Source organism: Notolabrus celidotus, chromosome 19 (assembly GCF_009762535.1).
Source record: "Notolabrus celidotus isolate fNotCel1 chromosome 19, fNotCel1.pri, whole genome shotgun sequence".
In the NCBI taxonomy this organism is placed as follows: Eukaryota; Metazoa; Chordata; class Actinopteri; order Labriformes; family Labridae; genus Notolabrus; species Notolabrus celidotus.
The window spans coordinates 12,081,486-12,104,000 of NC_048290.1; the positions used below are offsets into that span (position 1 = coordinate 12,081,486).

At 39.8% G+C, this 22,515-nt stretch overlaps 1 protein-coding gene across 4 annotated transcripts in view; it reads left to right on the top strand.

The window, feature by feature from the left end:
* Nucleotides 1-22,515, top strand: part of arhgap24 (Rho GTPase activating protein 24) — a 92,180-nt gene that overhangs the window by 916 nt on the left and 68,749 nt on the right. For 2 of the 4 annotated variants that reach the window (XM_034709997.1, XM_034709999.1), the window contains exon 2: nucleotides 16,371-16,595. In XM_034709997.1, coding sequence (XP_034565888.1) covers nucleotides 16,386-16,595 — 210 coding nt within the window. In that variant the 5' untranslated portion in view covers nucleotides 16,371-16,385. Of the gene's footprint in view, nucleotides 1-909; nucleotides 965-1,364; nucleotides 1,417-1,900; nucleotides 2,379-16,370; nucleotides 16,596-22,515 lie in introns of those variants that run through there. The other 2 variants (XM_034709998.1, XM_034709996.1) reach the window with 2 other exon arrangements.

The window sequence follows — 22,515 nt, forward strand, 5'->3', positions numbered from 1 at the left end:
ACCGGGAGTCACGTCAGTCATGTCCTTATTTGGGCAAAACTCGTAATCTTAAAATCTTCTGAACCGTCACGTTATAAAAAAGAAATCACCCCCCATACAGTGTGTGCCATTAGAGAGATTAGCGTTGTAGGGCCAAGCCGGTTTTTGAACCAGGCTGTAAACATGTTTATTAATGCTGCAAAGATCGTCTTTTTCCCATTCATATCTATGTGGTTTCCGGTGTTTCTGCAGCCAGCCTCAAGTGGATTTTCGATGTATTGCAGTTTATATCACTTCCGCATTGGCTTCATCGTTTGAGACCGGAGTTTGCCGCTTGGTTGGAACGTTTCTATTTCTTTCCATCACAGTCCAAGAAAAGCAAACAACGTACTTCTATTAACAGGCTGCAACTTTATCAATCAAACAATCTTTATTTGTTTAGCGCCGAATCACAACAAACGTTATCTCAAGACGCTTTTACAAACAAAGCTGGTCTAGACCATATTCTATGTTAAATTATTAACAGAGACCCAACATCAAGACAGAATAAGATCCAGTCCCCTCTTACAGACAGGACTGGATCTTATCTCATTTCAATCCACCATGAGCATTGCACCTCTTAGTATTTAGCTAGTTACAGCGGCAAGGAAAAACTTCTTTTAAACAGTCATAATAGACAGTCATCTGCCTCAACCGAGTTGGGGTTGGAAAGAGGGATATAGGAGAGTAAGAAGATGGGACGGCACAACTGCTGCTTAATAGTGAGGCCTTAACATTTAGAGCTGCCCGTGTTGAGTGGCTGCAATATAAGCCTATAGCCCACCTCGTCCATTATAACCGATGGGATATGAGTGAAACTGCAAAAATAAAAAAATCATGCCAAATAGACTTTTCTAAACATGCTTTCTGCTTCAGATAAACACAAGAATCTGTTCAGCTGTAGACCGTCCCTAGACTGACCTGAGGACTCTTTGACGTGTTATTGGTGAGTTAAGTGTGTGTTCTGGTTAGCGGAAAAGGCTGTGACGTCAGTCCAGCGGCTCCACCAGCCAGATTGCTTCTGGGCATACCTTGGCTCCAAAATGTGTTGCAAGTGAAATATGTCGGTGCCTATCCTAGACGTTTCTACAAGAACTCGTATTATGTCAATTCCAAAATATCTTTGACAACTTGAGCAACATGTTTCTGTTTCATTTTGCCTTTACTCTTGTCACAAGTGAGTAGAATGTATCAGGTGACAAGACAGGTTATGAGGAGTTGATAAGGAGCTCACTGATTGTTTGACAGAGCTCAGGAATGTAGGGTCAAAGTAGACACTGCATCACAACACTCAATGTTTTTCTATTTGATTGTACATTTAGAATGAAAACTGATATGTTCCTCAGAGGCACCCACTGTGAGGCTGTTCTGTAGGAGAGAATCTTCAACCACTCACAGGTAAACAAGATGCACTTTCCACTGGTGTGTATACAGCTGGGCTTGCACTAAAGTGAGGATAGTGTCACTGAATAAATGTTTGTTGAGCTGCGTGCATGCAGTCATTTGTATGTGTCGCCTTGAAGACTCTAAAACTGGGGCAGCTTTCTGTGTTTGTTTGCAGAATTACTCACAGATGATGTATGAGGAAGTTCAAAATGATTTATATTCCACATTATGAAGCGTGGAAAAGTTTGTACACTGCTTCATGGATAACATTTTCAGGACATTTGAGGACAGTATAAGATTTAAAGAAGTGCCAGTTGCTTCATGTAGAGGAAACACGAGAGAAAGTGAGCTGCATTGCTGCTCAATGAGAGATCCTATCTTGAGACTTCCTAAAAGGTGCTCAAGCACACACACACACATATGCACAGACACATTTTTCCCCTCCCTCTCTCCCTCCTCCTTCTCTCTGTAACCAACATACACACACGTTCTTCCCAGACTTGAGTGTGAGCGTCTCACCAGCCAGGATGACTGGGGGAGTTAGGACTGCATAGCCTGCAGTGTTTGCCGGGGGAGATAGAGTGTGTTTGTGTCTGAGTGCATGTGTGTGAGTGTTTGTGAGTGCATGTGTCTGGGCACAGTCCTGCTGTAGTGGTGTCCCATGTGTGACTGTACTGACCGCGACAGCCATCCCGTCCACAGTGGAGGCTTTCTCAGCGTGCAGATGGTGTGAGCAGTCAGGGGGAAAGTTTTCGAGCGGCTCGTCTGAGCCTCAACAACTCAATTCTCTCTGCACACATTGAGTCGTTTCTGGAGGGAAGCAGCAGCAGCAGAATCTGGACTGTAACTTCAGCTCATATCAGCCCAGGACTTCTGCTCGTGTTGATTGATTACCTGTTACTGGATTGGATACTATAGCTGTGCATCCCCACACGTCAGAGCTGAGGGATTTAAACAGACTGTTTATTTTGAAGGTGAGTCTGCTGCTACAGGTTGTGCAGTTTTACATGATGTTTTTCCCTGTCAAGGTTTGTTAATGATTTGTGATGTGGCAATATGTCTGCATATTCCCTCTATACACATGGTGTGTAATATGAGCAGGAAGATGCTAGAGGCAAATAGCCTGGCTGACAGCTTCAGTCTCATCATGTTTGAGTGACACTTTGTTATGCAATTCATATTTTAAGCAGGTATCCCTGGAGCTGATACAGCATAAAGCAGAATATGGTCATAGTATGTGGTGGTGATTGCATGGATCTGTTTTAGTAGGTTACTCTTTGTGATTGAGCTTTTCTTTTGAATAGGCTTTTCAATCAAACCTGTAGCATCAATCCTTTTTTAAGGTATTTGATCACTAGTTTATGAGTCATTAACGTGTAATGGCACAGCTTTGTCGCAAGCAAATTGAGATTAGATTAGAGGAAGTAGGTGCACAACTTTCAAATACGTAAAAGTGTCACCTTCTGGGGGAGGCTGCCGTGAATCTGTGACTCTTACTGTGAAAATCAGATCAAAACTTTCACTTAAAGCATATATTGTTAGCCTACAAGCGCATACCTGAAAGTAACCATAGCAATGGCTGTTTGGCAGCTGGAAATCATCAATCTGTACTTCTGTGTACTTTTCAGGCAGTTATTAGTCATGTCATTAATATTCAGTGCACTGTTGGACCAGCATTTTGCAAGGTCTGGCTAATTCTGGTGCAGAATATGCAGATGGTCAGACTGTTGCATATGCCATCCAAAACACACTGACCCCTGTCTGGCTGTCAGCTAGCCAAATAGGGAAGAAAAATCAATTATGTCAGGATTAATGCACTTGTTGTCGGTAGTATTGGTTTATGTTGATTCTGAAAACAGGCAGAAAAGTAGAAAGACCCCAAAAAAAAAGAGTTTAAGGATAAGAAGTGAAGGACAATGTGGGAACATGTTGATGAAAATGACAGGGAGGTCGAGAGTCATCGCAACAACTTTTACCCCCACCTGGTGTGTTAATAGAAAAGGAAGATGTGAAAGCAAACAAAGCTTGAGCTGAGGTAGAAGGAGGTAAGACATGCTGCTGACCCCTGTGTGCCAGGAATGTGCGCAGTGCACAAGCTGTGCTGCTGGAAAGCCCAGGGATCAGGTTCCCCGTGTCAGCTGCCGCACTCGACTGTTCCCAGGTCTTACTCTGTGATAGCAGCTTATTGAGAGAAAGAGAGAAGGGATGGAGATTCAGAGGACAGATGCTGCAGCAAAACCGGAGTTGAGATAATATCGAAAAATCCATAGTAGTATCAGAAATTCTTTGAAATTTTGAGTAATGGATTTATTTGCTTTCTGGCTGACAGTTTGATGACAAGACTGTCACTGTCATTTCTGCTTTTTAAAGCCCCCATGAGGAATTTTTAAGCTGGTTATGAAATGGACGGGAATTATTACAGATGACTAAAGACTAAAGAACTCAAATCAGACCATCAAGTGTAAAAGTGATCATTTTATATAGTTATTTTTGCTGTCTAAATCTGCTGATGAGGAATAGGTGTCAAAGGATGTGATAACTGCACGCTGCCTATACAACCCTTTTTTTTTTTAAACAGAGCGATACATATGACTTAAAAGAAAGCAGAATTGGATTATTACTTACACATTTACAGGACAAAATTAGCATAGATTTCTGTCCACAGGGGGCGCCAATATCCATGCGAACCAAAAGTTCCTCACAGGAGCTTTACATTTAACAGTAGCTTGCAGCTAGCCAGTGTAGCTTAGCAATAAGAGTCAACACAGAGAGGAAAAGCTAGTCTGACTTAATTTGGGAGGCACATATCTACATTCCAGGACCCCAAAGTTCACTGACACATGAGATGTAATCTGTAAAAAAGTGTTAAAAAGTAGCAATTCACATTTTGTATTCCATTATGAGGCACAGTGACTTCCTGGCATCTCCATTGGTTGCTCGGAAAGAGCTCCAAGACAGGAGATAATCCAGCTCATAGACCTACATGATGACATGAGTGTTTTGAATTTTGTTTGTGTGTGTGGCTTGAACAATGGGGCATGAAAATAGATATAAATTGGTTATTTAGGTGGATTTGGCAACTTTTACACAGAAGAGAGATAGCTATTTCTCTATGTTTCCACTCTTAATGCTAAGCTAAGCCAACTCACTGCTCATAGTGGTATCACATTATCTTGAACAATGGATTGAGGTCCATTTCCATTTGTTGCCTGACAACTGCCACAACGTCGGTGATATTGTGGCATGTAGCCTAATCTTAGACTGTATAAAACATGAACAAAGTCTCAGTGACGTCACCTATTGGTTTCTGGAGAGTTGATGTGAAGTCCAATGATGGCGGGCGCCACATTGGAAATGCTGTCTCAATTTATATAAGATCAATATAGACACAGGGAAAGAGGTAGAGAGGAGGTGGCTAGCCTTCTGGCAAATAGCGACAACAAAACCACCTGTCTGTCAACTCAGCCACACCACTAATTTAGCAAATGTGTGTTTAACTGTTACCCTTTTATTATCTAAATTAATCTGCTATAAGAAATAACCCCATGTACATAAGTGTATTTAAGCTTCATACCTGAAACCACTTTTTGAACCAGGATGTAATTTCATTTTAAAATGGGCATTTCAATACAGGGCCTAATAGGGATTCATTGGCTTTTGGAGCCAGCCTCAAGTGGACACTTGAGGAACTGCAGTTGTTTTTAACTTTGTTTTTGTAAAATAAACAACTGAAATGTAAAACAGCTTTAGTAGTGTTGGTTGACTTACTATTTCCCTCTGTTTCAATTCAACTGCTGCTCACCTTTCCTTCAAATTTACCATAAAAACATGAAAGCAATATCCATCTTCATATCTAACTATGCTCCAGAAAGCAATAACCTCAACAAGCGGGTTCAAAGAATGTACAGTAAGGTGACATTTGTGAAGGTGAGAACGCAGAGTCAGCTTTCCACAAACTGCACACAACATCTCTGGGGAAAATGACTATGATCACAGGTGTGATTTTCAGCTCGCCCTCTCTCACCTTGTGACCATAGCATCTTCCATCTTATTTTGTCTGGAAAATATCCCCCTGTATTCGCCTTACCTTGTTACAAAGAAAAGCCACATCAGCAGTATCGGGCTCTCAGTGAAAAAATTGTGTCAAACACATGTTCAGTGAGTCAGCGGTCAATGTGAGATCTTCAGCCTGGTTTCTCCGCTGGGCTGCCTTTTAGTTCCCAGACATACTGTGACACATGGCATGGAGGAAAATAAAGAGGGAGGGGCAGCAATGCTGGTGAGTGGGTATTGAGGCATTACACCAAACAGGCTGCGTTATGAACTATGACGGGGGCCACATATGGCTTTTGAATTAGTGTGTAGACAAAATAGACACTGATTCAACACTTGATTCAGACAGGAGAGTTTGAGAGTTTAATCATCATTTCAGCAGTACAGAGAGAAAGAAGAGAAATTCTAGCTCCAAGAAGAAATTGCTTTGTCTGTGTAATTCATTAAATCACCCATTTTACCTCCATTCCCCTGCTCCTGATTCAATCCATCCACCTGTGACTCATAGTGGGTCGCAACTAATCATGGATGAGGTACCTCGCTAGTAAAAAAGGATAGCTTACCTTCTGTGTTAAATCAAGAAAACCTGACTTGTGTGTGTGGGTTAGAAGAAGCATTGGATATTTTTAAAAGTATGTGAGTACTTCCATCTGTGACTGCACTTAAGCCATTCCTCTTTCACATCCTCCTTCAACCATTATGAACAGCTACAGCCCAGCAAGGAACATGCCCTCCTCTCACCTCGATGACTTTTCAGCAGGAGTCTAACAGAAGCAGACTGCTCCTGAGGTAGCAGCTTGGGTAGCAGAAGGGTTATATTTGTCTTTAACACATGCAGGTCATGGAGGCCCTACTGTGCCGACTGTAAGGGGGAAGGTTGCACGGGGATATTTAAAGGGTCGACGGCATTGACTGGGGATGTGTAGTTCGTGTTTCGTCTGATGCATTTTTTATGGGACATTTTATACTGTAAGCAGAGCACAAGACTGATTTCGAGAGGTACACCAAAATATGAGGATCACTGGGTTTTTACAACAGTGACATTTTCAAATCTGTTGTCTTTGATCTTTGTTAGCATCAGAGAGTGTTGTTTTTTATGAAACACAGACAGCGTTTATGTCATTGTCTGCGGTGGATTGAATCCGCTGTGAAACGTGCTGAATGGCATATGCTTAAATGCTGACACATTCTGCGTGTCCAATAATCACATCTTAACAGCGAACTGGCGATAGTGTATCAAAGATATTCTTAGATGAATAGAATAGATTGATAGAAATATGCACAGATAGATGTGTATAAAAAGGGTATGGTAGAGAGATATGTATATAAGACATGTATGAGTAGATGAGGTTGTGCAATTGGACAATATTAGATTGGGAAGGACCATAAGGTGTCAACGATCTGCAAATCCAGAGAGATTGAAGTGTCAGCATACTCTGTTGTCATCTGTCGCAGTTCTAAGCTCCTACTCGGACACATGTTGACACAATGCACACAGACCGATCACTCTGATGCAGACCTACACAAACACCATATAGAGTAAACAACTGCATTATTAAGCTGTACAGGCTGCTTTTAAAAATACTTGATTTTAAAGTGTTGCTGTGAGTTCGCAGTGTTTTGTGGTAGGTGGGGTATCCACTCAGTAGCAGAGCAGCAGACTCTATCTCTCTTGATGTCAGATTACATCATCACACACAGCGATGCACGGCCAAGATGATAACACAAAGATAGGGTCTCTCTGTTTATGGGATAGATCGATGTATCTGTCAATCTATCCTATAGATAAAAATGGAAACAGGTGTATAGATGTGGAGATAATGAGATAGATACAAGGAAAATATATGTGGATAGATAGATAAATATAAGAATAGATATAAAGATGGATAAATGGATAGACACATGGATAGGTTTATAGGTATTGAAATAGAAAGACAGCTATGCTAAAAAAAGAAACAGAGAGATTTGTAGGACCATATGCTGTAGAAATGCTTGTTGAAGCAACTTTACAGCACTCACCGTTTTTTGGTGCTATTGCTTGCTACAGCTATTGCTGCTTTTGAATTTCTTTAATACAGTACATTGTTCAATCAATCAATCTTTATTGGTATTGCGCCAAATCACAACAAATATCTCAAGACGCTTTTACAAACATAGAATCTGGTCTAGGCCATACTCTATGTTAAAATATTAACAAAGACCCAACATCAAGACAGGACAAGATCCAATCCCCTTTTACAGACAGGACTATCTTATCTCATCTTAATCCACCATGAGCATTTCCTTGCTGCAGTATTTATCTAGTTACAGCGGCAAGGAAAAAAATCCATTTAACAGGCAGAAACCTCGAGCAGAACCAGACTCATGTTAGACAGCCATCTGCCTTGACCGAGTTGGGGTTGGGGAGAAGGATAGAGGAGATTAAGAGAGAGAGGAGATGATAGTGATGAGCAGGGTAGTAGTAGCTGTTACTGCTGAAGTCTGGCACGTCCGTATTGTTGTTCCTGTGATGACTTTTCTGGTGATTTAAAAAGATTAATTTTGTAAAACTTTGATGACTTTTTCTCACCTCTTAGAACACTGTCATCACATGCTTTACATATCACAGTTTATTTGTCCTCTGAAACACGTCAAAAATGTGAAAAACATCCACACGGCACCATTTTTACTCTTATCAGCTTGTTGTAGCTGCAATTGTTCTTCTTGTCCATATGTAGTAACAGCTCATGTACTGCCACCTACTGTGTTGAAATGTGAAGGCTTGTTAATAAATAAATGAAAGCATCTTTTATCGGTTGTTGTTGTCTGATAAAATTGTAATATTGGAATAATAAATACTGATAAGGTATTTCCATTATTTTCTGATAATTCATCTCACTGATAAAGTATCTCTAGATAGGTTCCTCTGACTCAAAGAATCAATAGTAGCATTGTTTTTACACTTCATTGTGACATTTTCTGTTTAACACACCATTGACCTTTGCATCATCCAAGGAAAGTTGGCGCAGGCTTTACTGGCAAGCGACGAGGCCAATGTGGAGAACAGCAGCTGCTGAAATGCAGCACTGAGTACTGAAGGCAGACAGATGGTAATGGCACTGTCTGCCACATGTTAATGGATATGAATAAAGAATTCATGTCTCCTAATCATCAGTGAATCATTAAGTCTTCAAGCAGGAAATTATTAGCATCAAATGCTAATTAGTAGTTTTCCTCAAAACGTGATTAATTGAAAGCCCCCAACAAATGACCTTTTGCTCGACCCCTCCAATCTTTTGGCGAATCATGCCATGGATTAGCCTTGATTGGCAGCATGTCAAGCTTTGTGTTTTGGGTGGTGTCTTTTTTTGTAGTTTTCAAAACCAAGAATTCAAAGGCAAAACTATCCAACAGCCACTGTGGAGAGGTCAGACTACCTAATGTGTGCCTTAGATTAAGACACATCGTTTAAAACACTACTGCAGTTTGAAAAGTGTGAAACCGTGAGACCACATAAGGTCTGTAAAAAGCCCTTCAGCACATTCATGTTTGCCACCCTGGCCTGCGGTGCTTTATGGTCACCACTTTGTGGGAAAGGCAGTAGATCTAAGTTTGCTGAGTCCAATTTTCCCTTGACAGATTGCTCCCTTGCTGGTGTTGTTGACCGGGCCACTTCCTGTGGTCACCTAAGATTTCCTGCCACTGTCCTTACCCGACACCAATATTTTTGGCTGTTTGGGAAACAATCTTCAGAGTCTCACTTGGGAGAAAATGGCACTCTACTTTTTGCAGTCCAAAATGTATGGTTTTAGTTACTTTTTGATTTCTACCCCCTGAAAATGTTCCCCTGCACGACTTTGATTTCCCAGAGGATGATGAGCCTGAATGAGAATTGAGGCCTCAAACTACCTTCCACGGAACCAGCTCGATTCAACAAAGAGTATCTCAGGCTTTTTGTGTGCTGTGAGCTTCAGTCCTTTCTCATATGGGGAACAAATACTCTGTGTAAGCACTGAACACCAGAAACCTCCTGATGCTGCGAGACGAAGTCCTGTAGGGACAAGCAGGTCTGTTGGTATTACATTTCACAGCCTCATCAAATTTGTTTAGACCCTTATCTTTGCGTTTTTTATTTGTGCGATGGGAAATTGTTATTTATGATGTACACAACATATGGTGCTAAACACAGAACTCTTTTTTCTCATCATGAGTATGGGTTTACATCAAGTGGTACTGTCCCAGGAAACTGTTGAAAACTGTTGAAACACTCAGTGTGTTTCTTGGCTGCTCTGAGCACAGCTTTTATCACCACAGACACATCCAGTAGCTGTATTTTAGGGTTTCACTGACAGATGCACATTTTTAAGCCACAACAAGGCGTCCCTGATCCTCAGATGGCCTTGCTCAGAATCTGTTTTACTGATGGTCACAGACAGAGAATACTAATACCTTGGTTTAAAACATTCCCCCCCACTTATTGAAAAAACAGCCCACACTTTCTTTTTACCTTTTTCAAGTGGAGTTTGAATTTATGACTGTCTTTAAGTTGTTCCTCCTTGTGAACAGCTAGTGTTTGTGGTACTGTATGTGCTTATACTGTGTGTTGCTTTTTGATGTTTGTAGAATGGGTATAGTGAATGTGTGATTATGCAAAATAGATTCTAACTAGGTTTAGCAGAATCCTGACTAACAACCCACCCACCAACAAAGATGTTGAAGTTGACACAAAATGTTGATTTAATGATGATTTTATTGATTTCAGGATTAAATAACTATACAGTAAAGAAATGTTTGCCCCTGATCCCAGGCATTTCTTTTGCTGTTGAGAATTAACCACAGTTATTTGGGGGTTTTGACCAATCAGAATCAAGTATTAACACAGCCAGCAAATATGTGTGTTAAAAGTTGTCCTCCAGGCTGTAAGAAACTTCTTGAATTTTTTTTAGACTCAACATGTGTGAATGAAGTGTGACAGTTAGACAGAGGCAAGTATTACTTGACATGAGCAGATAGTAATGTTCAGTGATGATTGCTGGTTTTGAAATTGAATGTTTCATCATATTGCAGGATTAACTACTCAAGAGATTAGACTACTTTGCATATGAAAGCAGTTAAATTTGACATGATATACACTACATGTGTGTCTTTTTTTGTGTTGGTTTAAAGTAAAACTACTGTATCTAAATGTTGTTTTAAAACTCTGTGGGTTTACGTTAACACAAGTAAGCCAGTCTTCGAATAAATTGTGATTTTGTTCTTTAAGATGTTCCTCCTCCAACCTTGTTGTTAATATTGCAGGTCCAATTCCACGGCTTATTTTGGAGGCTGAGTCTCAGGGGAGACATTGAAACACATATAAATACAGTTCGGACACATGCACCTGCAACACTGGAACACAGAATACATCTGTGAGAGGTCGTTTTTTTCAATGTGCTGAATGTACAAAACAAGGTAGTGATATGTTTTTGCAGAGACTTTGCAGTTTTCTCATAAAAGGGCTTTGGACTAGCAGCACAGGGTGAACACTCACTGGAGAGAACTCTGTAAAAAGATACATATAAAATCAAGGTTGTGAAAGCAGATCACCTACCTTACCTTTAAACCATGATGGTTTGTTATTTCATGTAAAATCAGGTACATTAACCTTCACAAGTGTATTAGCTTTGCTGGCTAGCTTATCACTGTGGTACAGCACCTGGTGTCATTGTTATGGTATGATTTATTCAACAAACATTATCTGTCAGCCTGTTAATAATTGGGATTTTGACATTAATATATTCTTTAGAGCAGTGTTTCTCAACTGGTGGGTCGTGACCCAAAAGTGGGTCGCGGACTCGTTTTGAGTGGGTCGCGGGCCTTCGGCTGGGGGAAAAAAATGTAAATAAAAATTGTTACATCATGCTTTTTCACTATGCTTCATTAAATATGGACTATATTATATTGATAAAAAAGGACAACAAAAACCTCAGTGTGTTGTGTGCACCGAGTTGTTGGCAAGTGAAAGTATGAAGCCGTCAAAATTAAAGCGGCATTTGAAACAAAACACTCTTCTCTCTCTTTAATAGCATCATTTTTGTTATAATATGTTATGTTATGCCAAAACTACAATTCAATTTTTTGATCTCTTTGAAAGTAGTTATCACTAGTTTGGACTATTGTTGGACTATTTGTTTCATGTTTGTGCAAAATATTCTTGAAACCTTGTGTCCCTAATGTGCACTTTTTGATTTACATTAAAATGCAGCTAAAATAGTGTGAAAGGACATATTTCTTCTTCTAGCATCGCCACTTGCTGGTCGTTTTGGGTTAGCAGTACACTGTTTTTTTTGTGTGTTGGCATAATCTGATATTCTGTTTCTCAGGTTCAAACTGCACCATCTTTATATTAAATCAATTTGATAATTGAAAAATGTTCCTTGATTTGGGTCGCGGCTTATCGCTAAGGGGTGATGGTGGGTCCCGAAGCCAGACCAGTTGAGAACCACTGCTTTAGAGTGACCTGCCAGTTGGAATTAGGCATGGGAAATTGCTTAATTCCTACCTAAAGGTTGTAAGTCTAGCATCTCATTGAAATGAGTCATTGCCTCTATCAAAATTATTTTTCTACACACAGCTTTACAAATAGTTTTCATCACTTCCTAAGTTAAACCTTTTTTGTTGATGGATATTACTATTAGGGATGGGCATATGTCATAACTTCCTTCCTTGCTTAAAGCTGGGGTTGTTAGTCAGATTTAGATACACTTTTTGTTATACCAGTTAAAATGATCTTTATGTCCTGATGGCAATCGATACATAATGTGTTCTTAAAAAAGAAGGAAGAAAAGCTGCTATCTACAGCCGGAGTAAACCTGGGAAAACACCAACCAATCACCGTTTTTTGGGTGCCAAAATTTTAAACCATTTTATATCCCGTCCTGCCGTTCTGCCCGCCTCCTGCACGTACATTTCCCCGGCGTGTACTCCTTGTCCCCGTCTCCTGCCTCTGTTTCCCCTGACTCTACTGACTGCCCCACTCGCTCAACCTTGGAGCTCTGAGGGAGGAGGGGAGGGGTTAGACGGAGTCCTGAGGAAATGCTACATTCAAATTCATGCTAGTTTTCTGAGACTGCCAACCCCAGCTTTAAATAAGCAGTACCTATGAAGTTGTTTAAGGAAAAGTGCAGTGAAAACTTGGTTAAAATGGCCTATTGTAGTGTATACTTATGCAGAAAGAGGAATAAATTACATGAAAATAGTAAATATGCAATTAATATCCATGCAAACAAGTTAGTAGTAATAGTAGTTCATACACCCTCATATAGCTATACAATTGCCACCGTTTCCTTCTGGAGTGAAGTGGTAGACCAAGCTGTGACCTCTGAAGTTGGAAAAACAAGCAAGTGTGGAAGCAAAAAAAACTGCAGTTCCTTGAGTGACCACTTGATTCTGGTACTGAAAAATAAGTAATTAGGTATTTCATTGTACACATTAGGTCCCATGTTACAATGCCCATTTTTGGTTCAATAATGGTATTTGGTGTGTGGCTCAGTAATTTTTCATGCTGTCTCTGTGGCAGTTTTTCTAAGCATTTGTTTTGATTTTATCAGTGATAAGAGGTAAACATAAATTTGCATAATTATGGGCACAGCTGAGTTGATGGACAGTTGGATGCATTGCTAAAAGCCCAACTCAATTCCAGGTTGTTTGGAAGCTAGCTGGTCTACATTTCCAATATGGCGACTGCCGTCATTGGGCTTCAGACTGTCTTTACAGAAACCTGGAGCGACATCATTTGTAAGCCTAAGTAGAAAAAAAAAAATGAATAATTGTTTTAAAAAGGACTATATAATGACTATTGCTTCTCCTTTGAATTGTCTTATAATACTAATGTGGTTTCTCATTCCACCAAAGTTCATCCTCATACTTTGAATCATGAGCCAGTGGCTGTTGTAAACACACAATGACTCCATGACTTTATATTAAATAGATGTATCCTTTTGAATACCCTTTCAAAGGTCACACTTTATCTTGCTGTCCCTGCATGGGCCAAGGATCCACTAATCTTTCTCCATTTGTCTGTTCATGTATAGATTTAGTCATGATTACACATATGCTTGCACGGCCATTAATTTCCTCTGGACTGGAAAACAGCATAATGTACATTTTAGACAGCGACTCCACTGCAGGCCTCCTCCAAGTTACAAACATGAATAAATCCCAGAGTTATTTACTATTTCAATTCTTTGCAGTGCAGTCTTGTCCCAGCAGTACCGTTAACCATGCTCTGTGAAAGAGGCATGAAATTGTAAAGGGGCTGTGGTACCAGACTGGCATGCGAATCCATCAACAGATGGGTGTATCCCCCCAGACTATGACAAGTGTGTGTACTTACAGATTGTTTAAGCTAAGAGAATACAGTGTGTGGGAGGCAGCTGGGTTAGAGAGGTTATTCTCTGTAATATTAGTGTTAAATGATCCCACACAAAAAGGAATTTTCCCTTGAATGAACCTTTAAACAGATGATAGCTTTCACTGCTGTTGAACTAAGAGCGCTACCCCCTTTTTTTCACTACACAGATCCAACATGAAAGCTAAGTACATGTGAAATAGCAACAAACATGATAATAAGTAGGTTATGACCACCAGTGTGCAAAACAAGTGGAAAACAGTTATTTTTCTTCAAGGAATCCAGGTTAGGGAACATGTTGGTGCATGTATATGGCATGCATACAGGACACACTGACTTGGACTGTGTGCATGGAACAAGAGAGAGGTTTTCAAATCACTGCAACAGCCCCACTGCACTTGCTCCACTGCTGCTGGAACACTGCTGAGCTGCATCTGGTCCTCATCTGGACCTGTGGGCTGCTTGGATTCTCACCAAGGCAAGCTCAACCGGAGCCACGGATAACATGGCAATGCTTAACACCGACAGCAGCAGGTTCCAAGTGATGGCAGATGCCACTGAATGATGCAGAGGTTTAAACAATGCATTAGTCTTACGGAAACAGTGAGTCTGAAATCAATCCCTACGGCTGCTATTTGATACATACTCCACTGTTCAGTGAGAGTATTCTTTTATAGAGCTGCCTAAAGGTTAAGTGAGAATTATTACTTGAGTATCTCACAGTGCATCAGGAAAAGTAGTGCAAAACTACTGGTCACTAACCAGGCAGCTGGACAAACAGACTGACAGATGGACATAAGACAGACAGATGGATCTACATAAAGGAAAGCCAGATGGACAGAAAATAGCAGGTTACAAAGAAATAGAGCCTGGAACATAAATAAACAGAGACTATCCCGTCAATGAGAGACAAATATCAAACAACAAAGACAAAAATAACTTAATAACAGTAAAGTTTAAAGCACCTGTTGGGAACTTCTGGTTTGTCTTGATTTTGGTGCCATCTCTTTACAAAGCAATATATTGTGTCTCTTTGCTGATCTTGTCCTTGATCCTTGGTTTTCATTAAGCAGTCAAATGTATAAGTCATGGGGGAATTTTGCCGTGGAAAACTCGTGTTTCCACAGTGTGCTGTTATTCCTCTAGTTTGACACCTATCCTGCAGCAGCGGTTTCTCACATTGGAAATGACTCTAAAAGAATAGCCAATCTCTATGGTGATAGTCCTGTTTGCTTATGTAGGTCATAAAGAGATGTAAGTATGAGTTTCAGTCTGTTTCGTTACCAGCGAGAAACTGCTAACAGGAGCTTTAAAATACATCAATAAGCACTTGGCGATCTGTACAATGTTAATTGAATACTATATGAAAATATACTGGCACACTCCACAGATACAGAGTATAAACATACGACATAATGATCTGTAAAACATCTATATATTACTGTAAATACAATATATAAATGTAATGCATGGAGGGAGGTAGAGCATTTAGATGTTCAAACACAGTGTGCAGTGTTATGTAATGTGAATATTGTCATTCATTGCAGGGGAAAATGTTAAAAGTAGTGTCGAACTTTTAACTTATTATACTCCCCATACATTTATTACAGCCCCCTGCTTCTGATGACTTTTTTGAAAGTTTCACAAGACATTTGTTCTTTTATGAACAAATTGCACTGATTTATTTGAAATCAAACTTTATATAGAGGCAAAAGCAAGGAGGGCCAGTACATGTAGGTGGGTGTCAGAAAAATATTTGAAGAAGATCAGGGGTTTGGCCTGTTGTCTTGTTGTCTGGCGTATGAATTCCTCCTCCCACGTTTTCCCCTTCTGCCTTTGTCTCCTCGTAAGACTCAACTCTGCCTCAGAGTCCGTGATGTTCGATGAATGGCGAACAGTAAATAAGACGAACATTCCTGTTGAGGCTGGTTTCTCCAAATCCCCCAAAACAAAACAAGTTTTCCCCATTTACCTCAATTGGTATCTAGCCACGCAGATGGTGAAGGTGTTGTTCGCTGAGGTTTTGGGAGGGACAGGCAATGCAATGTGGTTGAATTGAATGTGGCATTTACTGTAGGAAAATGTTTTTGATCAGTTGAAAAGAATAAATAAATGAACAGTCTTGGTGTTGGAATGGGGTGATTGTGGTTTCTGGACATATTGCACTCTTCCTATCACACAGAGACCTTCGTATAATTGTTGGAATACTGCAGAACACTGGGACTGTAAGCTCACAATAGCTGGATTTATTGATAGCTTTTGTTAACATATCCGAATCACCCAATGACTGCTGTATTAAACCAATGCAATATGGAGTTCTGGCCTGTAGATTGGGGAAGTAGGGGAATGAGGGAATGGGTTATTAATGCATCTTATTTATTTTGTTTATTAGCCAGTTTCCTCTGTACATGTTGAATATTAATCTCCACATAACATTAGCACATTCTGCATAATCTCTTTGTAACCTGTTGCAGACCTAATGCCCACTTGTAACTTGCAGTTTCTTGAAATCTAAACAGGTTTTGTCTGTTTTGTCACTTCACAGATCTGAGCTGCTATAATGGACGAGCAGTGTGTGTCCCACAGCAGTCCCCAGCGCAGCGGAGGTCAGACCAGCACGGAGACACAGAGGCAGGCACGGCCAAATGTCATCAGGTGTGGGTGGCTCAGGAAGCAGGGAGGTTTTGTCAAGACTTGGCACAGTCGCTGGTTTGTTCTGCGAGGGGAGCAGCTCTACTATTACAAAGATGAGGAGGAGACCAAAGCCCTGGTAAGGATGAAAACACTGAAAAAAGCCAATTTGTAGACATGGAGTAAGTCACTGTGATGGCTCCAACTGGTTTCTGGAAAGGCATTATGGCAGTTGCAATAATGGAAACTAACTTCTGATCAGTCTAACCTGGTAAAGAGCTGAACTTGAGGCCAAAGCATTGCGGCCTGGAAAACAGGTATAACGTGGCTACCATGGCCCATAGTGATGCCCAGTTATGCTTGACACTTAGCCTTAACATTTGAAAACTAATAAGCTGAAATAATAAATAAATAAATAAATAAATAAAAACCTCTGCACAGTTGTTATGTATGGAATTTTGGGGTGTAGAGACCAAAACCATAGTTTGAACCAGGCTGTAAACATGTTTGATTCTGCTGTAAAAATAGGCATTTCAACATGGGCTCTGATTGACTCTCCTTGGATTTTGGAGCCAGCCTCAAATGGATGCTCAGGAAACTGAAAAATAATGCAATTTTGGCTGGTATACAACTGTGAAATTATCAAATCACTTCATCACTTCTGAGCTCATCAAGCTTGCAAACCAACTTGGAAAGTGGTCAGCTCTACCTTTGCAGGTATTGATGCTGACCAGATACAATCAGAGACTACGGGGGGAAATATTAAGGAATTATTTGTTTCCCATATACTGTTTCTATACTTGTTGGCCCATAAAAAGAGAAAACGAATGAGTCCTATAATAATAAATACTTGTCTAATCCATAATACATTCTTATGTGAATTGCATAATTAATCATACTATAGCAGATCAAGTTATTTAACCCTTAGCCAATGTCATGCCCTCCTATTGCAGATGTACCACATGCTTTGTTATTTTTATGTTAGATAATATCAAAAGCACAGAAACTTGTGAGAAAACACGACAGTGTAACATCTACAGTAAAATCAACAGTCAAAAACTTTTACCCAGGAGTTTACTTTTTGGTGCTGTTGATTTGTAAAGGTATTGACATCATTTGATTTTTTATCTCTAATCGTATGAAAGTTCAACATTTTGGTATAAGGCTAAAAGAGAAGAAACAACTGTTTTAAGCCAAAGACATTAAAAACATTTTATAAAACAACATATGGTATTGTTTAGCTGAGTGTGTATTTTTTCACGCTATTGACTTTTAAGTACTAAATAAGTCACTGGTATAAAAATTAGCAGAGGAAAACGTACATTAGCATACAACAGGAAGTTATGTCTTCAAATATAACCATTTTTGGTTTCAACTTTTAGATTTTTTATTCAAATGGATTGCAAGGCCCAGATGGCTTCAGCGGTTAAATATTAAGTGGTAGACTAATGACCCACTGTGCTGACTTACTTCTATGAATATAAAAAATACTCCGCTGCACTTTTTTAAACACAAAAGACCATCTGTCTCCATCTAAAACTTTCACTCCTGTATTAATGTTATTATCTGCAATTTTTGAAATAGTTCTTACTTTTTATAATGAGAAAAAAAAGAAACTGAACGTTTGCATAAGTGGCCGGTAAAAATGAATCAAATGAGGATCATTAAGAATATTCAAAGTATGGCTGAAACAATGAACATCTTGTGTCTACAGAGCAGATAATGCATCTTTATGCCAAATAAGATGAAAAGATATGACGGTGCTTCAAAAGAGTGAACCATTGTGAGCTTGCACTGACTGAAGCTGAAACAAAAAGCTGTCCTAAGAGAAGAGGAGAGGAGAAGAGGAGACAGTGAGTGATGCAGACAATAATGCCGTCTCTAACGTTACTGTAACCAGGCAGCCTCTCTCACCGAGCATGTGCAGACTGAACAAAGGAGCAGGACCAGACAGACTTTGGACTCTCATTAAAAGGACAAATCACACATGTGGAAATGTGGAAGAGAAGGAATGAGTGATTACTTCCACCAGGTTAGGTCTACCATGGGTTGCATGTGTGTAACAAACTTTTCCCCTGACGTCTGGAGAAAGAGAAATCAGAAAGTGTTGACGTTGATGAATGTTACTTTTGTTGCAGAGCTGCTCAGAGATGACGTTACTGGTATTTAGTGTCAGGGAACCAGAGCCAGCTGAATACAGATTACAAGGGATATTAAAGGAGTAGTTCCACATTTTGGGAGATAGCCAGGAGATGATCACTAACCTAGCTTTTAGAAGGCAAAGAGGAAAAGGTAGCCAACTGAAATGTCAACCACCAACAACTTTAAAACTAAATATAACAAACATTTTTAAGAAGCTTTAACTAGGCTACCTGTTTTCCTTGCAGTTTTTTCCTTATGCTGAGCTAGGGGGCTGATAGCCGATTTTCAGATCGGCCATTTGACCACTGACATCAGACTTGTTTAACAAAATGCCCTGTGCACATTGGTCACAATATCGCTGACTCCCTGACGTTACAGTACCTGCTGGGTTTACAAATCACCCTGATTTTTTTGTAAAATGTCAGGAAAAAGTCCAGGGACAGTCAGGGTGCATGAAGCATGTGTGTTTATTGTTGTTTCCATGACAATAAGAGCCACCTGAGTATGACAACTGAGGTATTCTTTAAGTTATTACAATTGCTAGCGACAAGAAACTCATACAACCCCACTTCAAAAAAATACAGGAATGTCCTGTTAAGCTTTTTAGTCATTTTAGACTGTTTTATTTCATGATTTCCATCTCTAAAGGAAAAGATACATTTGGGGCAATTTTGTCATAGGAAGAGGCGAAAGAGAATTACTGTGTGCGTGAGTCCTTCAAAATTGGCCAAATTACGTGGCGGAATCGGCCCCATCTGCAGAACACTGTAGCCTAGCTTGTGTGCTGTTTCTCCCTGCAGTTTCTCATTAAAGGGGCCGAGCTGAGCAGCATCGGTTGTGGCTGGTACAATTACTTGTGACATAAAACTCATACAACCCCACTTAAGAAGAATTTTGATATCCCTTAAAAGTGGCGTATTGATCCTTTTTATGTCATCCTTTTTGTTGCACTGTTCACAAAATGTTCATTATTTATCTAATTACATTCTATCTAGTTACATAAATATGATCCTCGATTCAGAGTTATCTTCAATCTGTTATTCATTTCTCATGTAACAGTTTTTCCTGCCCTGTCCCCTGTACTCATTCATTGATACCTTCTTGGTTATTTCTCCTTTAGTGCTATCCTTTTGCATTTTTATTAAGCCCAGCTGTTTCACACCAGAAGCTCTGTTCTGTGTCTTCTCAAAAAAATATACAGAGGACCACAACCTTTTATTATATCTATTCCACCCAAACAATATCCTCCTTTTCCAGGGAAAACTTGAACACTTTGTTCACAATTGAATTCTTCATTCTGCTCATCTACCCACACTTCTGTGTCTGGCTGATTTCCCAGAAAGCTCAGCTCAGCTCAGCCAAACCCTAAGCCACATCATCAGCACAAGTCTGTGAAGGTTAAAGCTCCAGACCTGAAGGTGGGCCAGTGGCCAGATACAGCGAGAGGAGACATTCTTTACCGCTATTTCAGGGTGCCTCTGGTTTTTAATGTGGTCTTATATTAGGAGCACCGTGAGGTTTGTTTATGCTGGTGTTGCTGTTAATGTCCTGAGGGAGTGATGCAAAATCTGAGGAGCAGTTTTTCATAATAATCCATTGAAAATGACAGGAAACAATTGGTTTTCCTTCCAAATATTGTGGTCACCTACACGAAAATGTAATTTATAAATGATCTTATAACATCAGCGACCAGATAATAACTCTACACTTTGTTCCAAACTTTCAGTCACTCTTGCTCCTGAAACAAAGCCTACATCAATTTATGATACCTGAACCTGCTACTTTTTGCAGAGAATGGGAAATTTCACCAGAACTGGGTCAGGCACTGAGCAGAGCGCTCAAAGTCCTTAAATCTCTGTGACCTCCAAAGCAGAACAGCATGGAATAGCAGGAAAAAACAGCCTTACAAGACACAGCTGTACCCATCAGAGGAATAGAGAACAAGTGTGGAGTTTCTAACATCCTGAACACAAGTAGGGCAACGTGAAGAAAGAGCATTGACTGAAGTTGTTCTTAGCCTCTGACACTGATGTTGAAGATCACGGCTAAAAACACACTAATGCACGACACATCAGATAAGTCAAAGTGTGCAAAGTGGAGCTTTGAACCTCATAACATGCTGGTGTGAAGCCATATTTAGATCAGCTATTAATTAATCCTCACATACGCTGTGAAGTCTCCATTTGTTACCTGTCACATTCGCCTCATTGCTGCCTCCTCAGCGGGAGCAGGAACATCTGCCTCTTTCTGTTGCCACGGAGACAAAGAAACCAAAAACTTGTACCCAAAAGACACTTGAAGAATTTCCGAAGAATTTCCCTGGTATCACTTATTACACTTTGTGTACTCTTTGTCATACTATTTATATTATAAGTATTGTCAGTCTAGCTGTAAAGGGAATGAAATACATCATGCTCTTAAGTTCTATGATTCTTGAGAGTCATAAGTTTTATTCTACTCCAGTCCAGTTGTTTGCGATATTGCTTCCAGAAAATTATTTACCAACAGTAAATAAACACTAGAAGGAAAAGGAGGATAAGGAAATGGTTATGAAGAAGACCAAGAAGAAGACAAACAAAGAAGACGATGAATACAAGAAGACAAAAGGGGGTTAGGGTTGGATGAAGAAGGATGAAGAAAAAAAGCAGCAAAGAAGAAGATGGTGAAGAGAAAAGACTTCGAAGAGAAGGTGATGAAGTAGAATAGAAAAGTAGAACGAAGACCAAGAAAATGGTATAGGAAGAAGAAAAAATAATGAAGAAAAGGATGACAAAGAGGAATAAGAAGATAAAGAAGGAGACAACAGGGAAAGAAAAGAAAGATGATCAACAATGAAGAAGAACAAGACAAAGAAGAAGATGATGAAAAAGAAAAGGAAGAAGACAGTGAAGTCTTAACTCAGAAGACAAAGGAGAAGAAAGAAAGACAAAGAACAAGATAAAATGAAGAAGACAGAAGAAGACAAAGAAGATCAACTTGAGTTGAGTTGAAGAAGACAATGACGACAAAAGAAGGAAAAGAAGATGAAAAGCAGGTGACATGGACAAAAATGAAAAGGACAATGAATAATACAAAGAAAAAGATGATACAAGAATGAAGACAATGTTTAAGAAGAAGAAGAGGATGATGGAGTTTGTTATTCTGGCTTTATTGTGAAAACCAGTCAGTCAGTCAGTCAGAAGATGAACATGTGTTTGGGGGAAAAGAGAGAGAGACTGTTAAAAGAGTAAACAAAAAGAAAAAACCATTAGCCATGACATTCGGCTCTCAGCCTATGACATATATTATTGTGTTAAAAAATTGAGAAGAAGTTTGATTGGTGGTGCAACCATGCTACAATTGAGGCCAAAATTATTAGCCCCCCTTTGTGAAATCAGATAAAACCCTTGAATTCTCCATGAAAAATTACCATTAAAAACACATTTTTATAGTTCATTTGTTTCCAAAATACCAAAGTCAAAATGTTCACTATTTTTGATTTGGATATTATATCTATGCAATGAATTGAAACAAGAAAAGGTAAAAATGACACGTCCAAAATTATTAGCCCCCTGGCCATTAGTAGTCAATGGTGCACTCTTTCTGAGCCATACCTAACAACAACCTCTTCAAGTAGGTCTCTACAAGATTGGTACATGTCTCTTGAGGGATTTTGCCCCATTCTTCCAATGCAAAATGTTCCAGCTGGTCCAAAGTACATGGTTTCTGAGCATGGACATTCACTTTGAGCACCCGCACAGATTCTCAACAGGATTGAGATCTGGGCTCTGTTTGGGCCACTCCAGGACCTTGGTTTTGGTGTCCTTTAAGACCTGTTTCACCTGCATTGGGTCATTGTATTGTTGGAAGACCCAGCGCAGACCTAAGCCTAGACTAAGAGCAGATTTCCTCATATAATCCCTCAAAATGTCAACATA